General features: G+C 25.1%; 1 protein-coding gene across 1 annotated transcript; it reads right to left on the bottom strand.

Moving 5' to 3' along the window:
- Positions 1–4952: 4952 nt before the first annotated feature.
- Positions 4953–5183, bottom strand: Phum_PHUM484450 (Early growth response protein, putative; the record flags this gene model as incomplete). Its single annotated transcript, XM_002430428.1, has 2 exons — positions 4953–5101; positions 5132–5183. The coding sequence occupies 2 exons, from the start codon at positions 5181–5183 to the stop codon at positions 4953–4955; spliced, it is 201 nt and encodes a 66-aa protein (XP_002430473.1).
- Positions 5184–11130: the final 5947 nt, after the last annotated feature.

The raw sequence follows: 11130 nt of genomic DNA, 5'->3' as shown, positions 1-11130 counted from the left end.
ATCCATCCGTAACGTTTGTATGTACAACACACACACATATGTATATATATATCGTACTTACATAATTTATATTAAATTACTTACAGTTAATTTATTGGAGAAAAAAAAACATTATACGCTTATTATTATTATTATTATTATTATTATTTCGTTTGTACGTACATACATACATACATACATACATTATTTATATATACATAAATATACATATATAATTAACAAAAAAAAAAAAAACATTTCCTGAATGTTATATATATTTATAAGACGGCCATGTTGTACAATGATGATTAGTTATTCGTACGTTTTTATCATTATTATTATTATTATTTTAATGTACACATAAATTATTACATTTAATTCAATAATAAATTTTTTTTAAAATCGATATATCGATCGATATTTATTTAAATCGTTAAATAAAAAAAATTTTTTATTTTTCATTTTATTTAACTGTGCGTGGGAGGATAATAAAACTTTTTTTTTATTATTTGCACGACCGCATGTAAATTTTAAATAATAATAATAATAGTAATAATAATAATATTTTATAAATTTAACAAAATAACAATCGTAAAAAAATTTTTTGTTCTTTCCTTTTCCACTGACTGTACATAAATGACGTGTGTGTGTGTGTGTGTTTGAGTGTTTTTTATTTTAAAAAAAAAAATAATAATAATTAAAAAGAAAAGAATGATTCCGACGGAATGCAACAGATTAGTAAAAAAAATAAATAATAATAATTAACAATAAAATAAAATAAAATAACAATAATAATAATAATTTTTTTTTTCTTACATATTCAGGCGCGTGACAACGAACGAACAAACATGTAAATACACGTAATTTTTTATTTATTTTATTCATTTATTTTATTTATTTATTTATTTATGTACATTTATTAATCATCAATTGTATACATTGAAAAAAAAAACAAGTAAAAATTATTTATTTATTTATTTAACCGTCAATTAGTCACTTTTATTAAAATTATTTATTTATATGTCGAATTAAACGTTTGGAATAAAAAAAAGCACGAGGCGTCACGCTCTTTAATAAAATAAAAAAAAAAAATAATAATAATCACTTATTAATATTATTAAGATGATGATGATGATGATCATTTGGCAACGTTGTAAAGACTATTCATTGAATTAATTTAATTTTTTTTATTTTTCATTAAATTTTTAAATAAAAAAAAAAAAAATTAAGAAAAAATTTTTTTTCCGTTGCATTAAACATAATCGAAATCTAAATTCATTATTATTATTATTATTATCATTATCATCACCGTTTTTGCAGCTGCTATTGTGTATAAAACATACACAAATATATATATTTATATCAAATACAAAAATATATTTAAAAAAAATAAATTTAAAAAATTATCAAAACTAAATAAATAATTTCAACTTAATTCAAAGCGTTTTTTTTTTTCAATAATTATAATTATTATTATTATTATTACGCAAGCGGAATTAGTATACAGTATTGCCAACAGAAAATTTCAAAAACATTTCAAAAAAAAAAAAAAAACGAGAGGTAAAAAAAAGTGTTAATAAAAAGCAAAATTTAAAAAAATTTAAAAACCTTTAGCAAAAAAAATTAAAAACAATTAATTTATATATATAAATAATTCTATTATTATTATTATTATCATCGAGGAAAGCGAGCGAAAAAATTATTATTATTATTATTAATTACTTATTTATAATTAATTTAATAAAAACTTAACGACCAGAGTTTACATACATATATATTAAAAAAACAACGCGAAATGGGATTTTTCTTATCATTTCGTACAGTCTATAATAATAATAATAATAATATTTTTATGTGGCACGTTGCTGATTCTTCCATATTTCGGCCATTGTTCACGATGATAATAATGATGATGATGATGATGATAATAAGTAGGACACAACCGATATTCGAGGATTTATTCCAAAAGGAATCGGAGAATAGAAATTTCGAGATTGAAATGATGCTGGAAAACTTTTTAAAAATAAAAATTTATCGTCGATTGTTTTAAAATTCACAATAATAATAATAATAATCGGTTGTCGGTTGTTGTTGTTTTATATTAAAACAATCGTATTGTGTTGATTTTTTTAATGATAAGGAAGAAAGGTGGATAATAATTAAAAAAAATATATAACATCGTTAATTTTTTTTTGTTTTTGTTCTTATTATCATTATTATTATTTGTTCAAAAGTTTTTGTTTATAATTTTTGGTTTAATTTAAAAAAAGGGGGGAGGGGAGGGGAGGGAGAGGGGCATTGTTAGAATCGCAGGTAAAACATATAAAAAAAAAGAAATTTTACCCGTGTGAAAATAAGGGAATAAAGTGACCCGAAACCTTTTTTTTCCTCTGTAGTTTCATAGAGTAATAAATTTTTAAGGTAACAACTTTTTACATAAATTTATAAAATTAAACTTTTTTATTATAATAAAACATTTTAAGAAGCATTTAGTAAACGTAATAAGTGTCTTTCTTTCTTTTCTAACTTTTTTTTTCTCCAGGAGGAAGAGCCTTAAGGGCCAAGAGAAAAAGAAAAAAAATGGAAGACGTTTAAAAAAAATTTTTCGTTTCACGGGTAGAGGTGGAGAGGTGAGTGAGTGAGGGGTTAAATGTTTTGGAAGAGGTGAATGAAGGAATGAATGAAATAGAAACAAAATCACGATGACTGGAATGATGCTGGAAAAGAAATAAAAAAAAAGGTAATTTTTAAAAGTTTTTTTCAAATGCCCCATCATCATCATCATCATCATCATCACTTCATCAACATCTTATTTATTAACTTTTTATTATATATATTTTTATTACAACTTTATTTATTATCATTATTATTTTCTTTAAAAAAAACTCCGGAAAAATTATAAAAAAAATAAAACGTGAATTTTTTTTCCACACACTTTTCCACACCCTTTCCTCCTCCCCTCTTCTTTTTTTCATCTCCCCAACACTTTTCCCATTTACGGCACCGAATTTTCACTCAACTCCCTCCCCTCTACCGGAAAAAAAACGAATTAAAATTTTTTTTTTTTTGTAAATTAAATTATTTTAAGTGGTAAACAAACAACAACAACAACAACTCGTCACTTATCATAATTATTATTATTATTACTGTAATTTTTTTTTGTTGTTGTACAAACGAACAATGACGGAAGAAGAGGTAAAAAAAAAAAATGAAGGGAAATGAAAAAAAAAAGCGATAAAAGAAAAAAGGAAAAAAAGGAAAAATTATATGTACATTACGAAAGAGGTCAAATCATCTGAGTGTAAAAACTAAATGGAGCTCGCAAAACCGGAAACGGGAAAAAAAAAAAAATTTTTTAAATGTAAAAAAAAGTTTTTAAATAAATTACATTTAATCCAACAAACAACGCCGCGTGCGTGTTTTACGCGCGTTTTTTTAAATTAAGAGAACACGCGTAATTTATTACGACCGTTACAAAATGTTAAATGTAGGAAAAAAAAATTTTATTTTTTTTTTCGCGTTGCTTACTAATAATAATAATAATAATAATAATAATTCTCGCGGAATTAATAAATCAATGAATCGATCAATCAATCAATCAATCAAAAAACCGAATAATTAATGACGTACGATATATATAAAGTTTTTATCATTATTATTAAGTAATAATTTACAACGAAATGAAAAAAAAAAAAAAAAAAAAAAAAAAAGAAAATTGAGGGAGGCGATTGCGAAAGGGGAGGCGTGGAAAAAAATTAAAAATGGCGGCACGAACACACACACACACACACCCCGCGAAAATCAATCATCGATTAAATCGATCGATAGATCAATAAAAAAATTTTTTAAAAAGTTGTCGTATCAGACACTTTGATCGAATAAACAATGGCGTTCAATTTAAATAAAAAAAAATAAAAAACCGGAAGCAATGCGATATACGCCGTGTATTTTGACGTGACGTCATTTCCTCTTTAAAATTTTTTTTTTTTTTTTTATTTTCAAACGTGACACAATTTCACTGGCAGTGAAGAAAAACATTCGAAATTTTTTTGGCTTCATCATCATTTAAAATATTAATATAAATATATATATACACGTAAAATTTTCTTTTTTTAATCGTAAATAATATATATAAATTATAAAAAGTATTTTTAAAAAAATTAATAATAATAATAATAATAATATTTTCTTTACCTTTTTTTTTAATCAATAAAAATCAGTCCTCCTAAAAATTTTTTTTTTTTTTTTTTTTTTTTTTTTTTAAATCAAGCGAATTATTTAATATTAATTTTTTTTTTTTTTATTACAAAATTGTGGTTTTTTTAATAATAATAATAATGATAATAATAATAATAGAAAATAAAAAAACGAACGAAGTAACGCGTGTATTGTATAAAATGGTAAATTATACTAGGTGTTAGATTCTCGCGTTTGTTTTATTATTGTTTGTGTCGATCGATAATCCGCCATTTTGTTTTGTTTTTCCACCATTTTGATTTTTTGTTTTGTTTTGTTTTTCCACCATTTTGATTTTTTGTTTTGTTTTGTTTTTCCACCATTTTGATTTTTTGTTTTGTTTTGTTTTTCCACCATTTTGATTTTTTGTTTTGTTTTGTTTTTCCACCATTTTGATTTTTTGTTTTGTTTTGTTTTTCCACCATTTTGATTTTTTGGTTTGTTTTTGTTTTTATAAATACACACATTTGTTTTTATATTATTATTTTAAATAATTAATAATAATAACTTAAAAATTAAATTTAAAAAAAAATTAAATTAAATGAAAAAAAAAAAAAACGTATAAGTTAAATACTGAAATGTGATTATTAGTATTATTATTACCTTTGAAAATTTTCTTTTTTTTACGTAGGAAGCAAAAAATAATTTTCCTGTTTGTTTCCTGTTTGTTGTTGTTTTTCAATAACTTGATGCGTAAAAAAAAAAAACGTGGAGTGATCCAAAGGGGATGATGATGCTTACAACGGATGACGTTTCATATGAAGAGCCAAATGATCCGAACGTGAAAAACAACGTTCGCAGTGACGACATTTAAACGGTTTCGCTCCCGTGTGTTTCCGGTAGTGACGTGTCAATTCATCGGATCTTGCAAACCTCCATTCGCATCCTTCCCAAGAACATTTGTATGGTTTTTCACCTAAAAATAAATTTAAAAAAAAATTTTTTAAATCATCTCTTCTTATTCCCATTTTCCCGCCATTTTATTGTCGAAAAAAAAAAATTACGGAAGCGGAAGGAGTAGGAGGATGGGCGGGAGGATAATAAAATTTAAACGGTAAAAAATAATTGTATTACGTCATTAATATTATTTAATTAATGATGACACAATTATAAATTACGTAATAAATTAACAAATTTATTTTAACCATCTCTCTCTCTATTTCTGTATCTTTATCTCTCTCTCTCTTCTCCGATTTTCTTCCTTTATCCGGGTTTCTTACATCTTCTTAATAATTTTTCAAAAAATTCACTCAGCCGTTCAATCCTGTTAAACTTTGATAAAATACAACAACAAAGACTGAATATTTTTCATCTTATGATTTTCCTACTCGGTAAATTAAATAATAATAATAATAAGAATATTAATTATAATAATGATGATGATGATGATAATAATATTTATGAATTTGTGTGTTTTAAAATAACGATACAGAGTGTGGAAAAAAAAAGAATCTTTGGAAAAGGAAATGAAAACATTTGAATAATGAAGAAAAATTTTTTTCCTCCTTCTCGTCCCCTCCCACCCTTTCTTCCTCCTCCTCCTTTTTGTACTCGCCCTTCCCCCCATTCCTCACCTCTCATTCACTTTTCGTTCCTCGTACAAAATAAAATCAAAAATCGAATTCGCGGTTTTTAATTGAAAAAAAAATCGTTTTTCGTTTAAAAGAATAAAAAAAATTTTTTTTTTTTTTTTGGAAAGTTGGCAAAACAAACGAAAAAGTTTTTACAAAAAAAAAAAAAAAATGGCCGACGGGAAACGGAAAATAAACTTTTTTTTTTGTCTTCTTACAATTTTTAGCTTTTCCCATCCGTATTTATTTTCTTCCACATACTTTGTTTGGTCCATTAATTTATCCAGCATCCTACCGAGTTTAAAAAGTTTATTAAGTCTTTTTTTATTATTATTTTTTTTTACTCTTTACAAAAAAAAAAAAAATAGGAAGTGACGTCAATTTGACGACATTTCCGTGTCGATTTTTTTTTTTTAAATAAAGCGTTTAGATTGTTGTGAATGTTATTTCAAAAAAGAAAAAAAAAATTTGACAAACACACACAAAAAAACAGATTGATCGTGAATAATGGTTAAAATGGACACGACTAAAAAAGGAAAAAAAAGGAAAAAAAGAAAAAGTGAAAACAAGTATAAAGTTGACAAGTTTTTAAGGATAATAAAAAAAAAAAAAAGGTAAAACACATTAGAAATGGTTTTTCGTTTTGGGATAAAACGGAAAAGAAAAAAAAATTCCTTTAAAATTTATTTTATATAAAAAAGGAAAAGGTTTTTTTCTTTCTTTTTCTTTCATTTTTCCTTTTAAACTTTTTCAAAGGAAAAAAGGGAAAAAAATTTTTTTTTTCATTTACGTGTCATTGAAAAAATAATGAGAAAAAAAACGAACAATTTCAATAATCCGTCACATTTTAAATGGTAAACAATTTTTGTTTTCTTTTTACTTTTTCTTCATCATCTTATTTTCTTTTTTTCACAAGTTCTTATTTTTTCAAGTACTCTCCCTCTCCCCTTTCCCATTTCTTTTCATCTGGCTTTCTTCCTTAAGGTGTGACGAAAAAAAATTGAATGAAAATTTTAAACGAAAATCATTTTTTTTAGTCAAAGGAAGAAATAATAAAAAAAAATTACAAAAATTTTTCACAATTATTTTAACTACCGTTTTGAAATAAAGAGAGAGAAGAAGAGAAAGAGAGAAAAAACAATAAATGTGGGAGAAACAGAGAAAGAATGAAGAAAAGAAAGACAGAGAAAGACAGCAAAAGTGAGACAAAGAGGAAGACAGTGTGAAAGAAAGAGAGAGAAAATACAAGAAAAAATAACCGGAAATAATTGTTACAAGTTGTCTGTGTGTCTTTATATGTAAATAAAAACTTATTCAAAAGTGGGTTACCGGGAAAAACCACCGGACAATTTTCCACCTTTCAAAAAAAACATTTTTTTTCTTTATCCCTCTTTCTTCCTTCCTTCCTTTATTTATTTATTTATTTTTCAACCAGACGAAATCCCATCCCGTTTTAAACGACAAATAAAAAAAAAAAAGAAAAACATTTTTCCCGTGTAAAAAATTTTTCCCAACATTTTTCTTTTGGTTTTACTACAAAAAAAAAGCGCCGGTTACACGTGAATTTAATCGCCGTGAAATTAATAATGAAAAAAAAAAGAAAAAGAAAATGTTTTATAGCGTTTAAAAGTGAGTAAACGTTCACAATGAAAACAAAAAAAAATTGTTTCAAAACAAAAGCCATAAAAAAAAAAAACAAAATTTATTACCTACGACGTAAAAACAATCATTTTATCTTTCTTAATTTTTTTTGATACCTGAGGTTTTCTTTTTTTACCCAAAACAAAAAAAAAGGTTTCCTGTTTGTTTTCCCATTAAATAATTTTCAATTTGACCTTAATTTATATACACTCTCTCAAACGTACGATTTATTATCATTATTATTATTATTATTATTATCATTCAATTTTGAATAATGAAAAAAAAAAAAAAACGATCTGGAAAGTAAATAAAACGTAAAAAATTTTATTTTTTTTTTCGCAGGGACGAAACGATCGACCAATCACGTCACGTGAAAATTTTTTTAAAAAGAAAAAAGCAGACGATGCAATAGGAAAAAAGGTATAAGAGAGAGAGAGAGAGAGGAAAACAAAAGGGTACGTAAAAACGAAAAAATTTATTTTTTGTACACCTGAAATAATAAAAAAAATTTTTTTATTTCGCGCACGCGTTTCCCCCTCCCACCATTTTCCCGCCAAAAAAACCGGAAACTAACTCTCGAAAAAAAAAAGGGTATGAAAATTTTGTTAAAACAATTCAGTAGAGAAAAGGCTTCCTCTCTTTCAAAGAACAATCACTGAATTAATTTACCGGCTTGCGGCGGATTGCCCAGGCAAAGAACAAAGAATATTCATTTCATTCATTTTACAATTCTATAATTCTCTTCCCCTCCTCCTCCCACTCCCTTTCTCCGCCCCCTCTCACTCATTGTGTTTTTCAAAACTAAATAATTTAATAGGAGAAAGAGAAAAACTTATGTTTTAGTAAAGATAAGAGAGTTAAAGAGAGAGAGAGAGAGAGAGAAACCTAAAAAAAACCCCCATTCAAAATCAGGTATTATAAGATTTATTATAACAAATAAAAAAAAATATGGCCGACGGTTGGTTATTGTTTTATTTTCAATGGCGCGTAATTTAAAATTTTTTTTTTTTTTTTTTTTGAGAAAATGCGGGAATCGAGTGCGCGTTTGCCAAATTTCTCACTCATCGTTTAAACCGTTTAAATAATTTTTATGTATGATTATATTGAAAATTAAAAAAAAAAAAATCGAAAGGTAAAGAAATGAATGATTGAATGAATGAATGAGTGGGAGGGATGTGCACGCGCGTTTCCACACACGTGGAATTTCCAGTTGTTATATTTTATGGAATTTTAGTTTTTTTTTTTTAAAGGAAAAAACTTTTTGTGAGGGGAAATTCAAGTTTACAAAAAAAAAAAAAAGAAAATTTTATAAAGAAAATTTTTAAGAGATTTAACGGCGGCGTTTTGGCGTTTTCTAATTTAAAACTTTCACGTTAAGTGAAAAGTTTTTTTTACGTCATAGGTTGAAAATTATAATTAAATTATTTTTCCAGTTACCGTATATGAAGAGAAACGCGATTCTGGAGAACAAAAAAAAAAAGGAAAATTCTTGAGACGATTATTGTTGCTGGAGAAAATTAAAATATTTTTTTTTTCTTACATCGAAATGAAATTGTTTGTTTGCTTTTTTTACATAGATTTTGTTGTAGTCGTTTGTTGGAAAATATTCGCTAAACAACAACAACAATAAACACAAAGTTTAAACGTTCCAGCAACATCACAAAAAAAAAGTAAAAAAATTTTTTTTTTTTTTAATTAACAAATGAAGTCGTTTAAAAAATGAGTTTGAAAAAAAAAAAAAAAAGTTTCATTACTTTTCATAACTCATTTCCAGGAAAAATAAATTTTCCAAAGGAAAAACATAAAAAATTCTCTTTTTGTTTTTTTTTCTCTTTTGTGTGTACGGTATTTTGAGGTTTAAACAAAAAAAACCAAACCGAGTCGGATAAAAAACTCATTTGTGTAACAAATAAAAAAAACAAGCAACAACACGAACAGGACTTTGAAAAAAAAAAGAGAGAGAAAGAGAGAGTGAAAGCGAGAGGATTTTTTTAAAAATAAAAAACAAATATGGCGGTTTTTTTTGTTTATGAAAAATGAAAGAAACAACACGATTAATGGGTGACTGTCGCCAAGTTTTCCCATTTAAAAAGTCCTCCTACTAAATTTAATTTTTATGTTTTGAAATCTTTTTACTGTCTTTTCCTTTATTTTTTTTTTTTACTTTTTCCCTTTATTAATATAATTCTTCCTTCTCTCTCTCTCTCTCTCTCTCTTTTGCTCTCTCATTTTTTAAACGTTCGTAATAAAAAAAAAAAAAAAATTTTCCTTTTATTGTTGTTGTTGTTGTGAATTCATTCTGCGAAATACGAACTGGAGAAACTAAAAAAAAAATAAATTATTGTTTGCTTTTTTCTCTATTATTATTATTATTATTGCCTTTTTCAATCATATGACATTATAAAAGAGAAAGAGAAGGGGGAAGAGAAAGAGAGAGAGAGAGAAATATTAATAAAAAAAAAAAAATGAGGATTTGGTCTGGATAATAAGGATATTAGTCAACCAGACAATTTTCTTCTAAATTTATCTTTTTCTCTTCATCCTTTCAAACCTTTCAACTTCCCCCTTTCTCCTTCTCTCTCTCTCTCTCTTTCATTTTCTCCAGTTTTCTTTCTTAAAAAAAAAAAAAATTTACTGAAAATTTGTGATAAAATTTTTCTTTTTTTTTTATTATTTTTTTCTTCGAGGTTTTTCCGCTTATTTTCCAAACCAAACATTTTATTTTAATTCTATTTTCATTCTCTGGAAAACAAAAAAAAAAAATTTTTTTTCCATAAATTTTTAAATCTGTTTTCATCCTCTTCCTCACTTCCCACCCTTTCCCTCTCCCCCAGTTTTTCTTTCGCGAAAAACAAAAGAGAAAAAAAAGGAAAAAGAAAATTCCCACAATAATTTTTTACATTTTCTAAATTAAACGAAAAATACTCGTAACTTTTTTTGTCTTTGGGTGTGCGCGTGAAATCTTAAACGTTCAAAACATAAATTTTCAAAAAAAGGAAAAATCGTTCAGATGATGATGATGATGATAATAATAATAATAACAAAAAGAAAATTTTAATCAAACTCTAATCTCGTCTCATTTTTCCTCTTGAAAAAATCTTTCATTCCTTTAAAATATTCAAAAGGATGTAAATAAACACTCATGTACACGCACACCCACACCCACACACGCAAACACGGTAGTCTTAAAGCGTTAAAGATGAAATAATAATAATAATAATAATTAAATTATACATAAACATCAAAAGAATTAACAAACTGACAATTCGAATAAACAAAATAATAATAATAAATAATTAATTAAATAAAATCGTTTAATATATATATATACATGCGTAAATTTATGACGTCACATGGAAAAATTTTACACATTTTTTTTAAAAATGTAATTAAAGCTAAAGTTTTTGAATTTGAGATTTTATTATTAAAAATTATTACGAGTTCGTATTTATACGAGAGAAATTATATAAAAACAACAAATTGAATTTTAAACAACGAAGGAAAAAAAAAACTTTAACCTTCATTCGCATTATTATTATTATTATTATTATTATTATTATTATGTTAAAAAATATATTTTTGTTTCGGTGCTTTCGTAATTACAATTAGAAAAACGTCGAAAAAGGTTTTCATTAATTTTTTCCGCCGGTAAAAAAGGAAAATGGAAGGGGGATCAAAGGGTTTTTTTTTTTTTTTTATAAAA

Source organism: Pediculus humanus, genomic scaffold (genome assembly GCF_000006295.1).
Source record: "Pediculus humanus corporis 1103172108256 genomic scaffold, whole genome shotgun sequence".
Lineage (NCBI taxonomy): Eukaryota > Metazoa > Arthropoda > Insecta > Psocodea > Pediculidae > Pediculus > Pediculus humanus.
The sequence above is the reverse complement of the archived record's forward strand: the minus strand, read 5'-3'. Positions and strand labels throughout refer to the sequence as shown.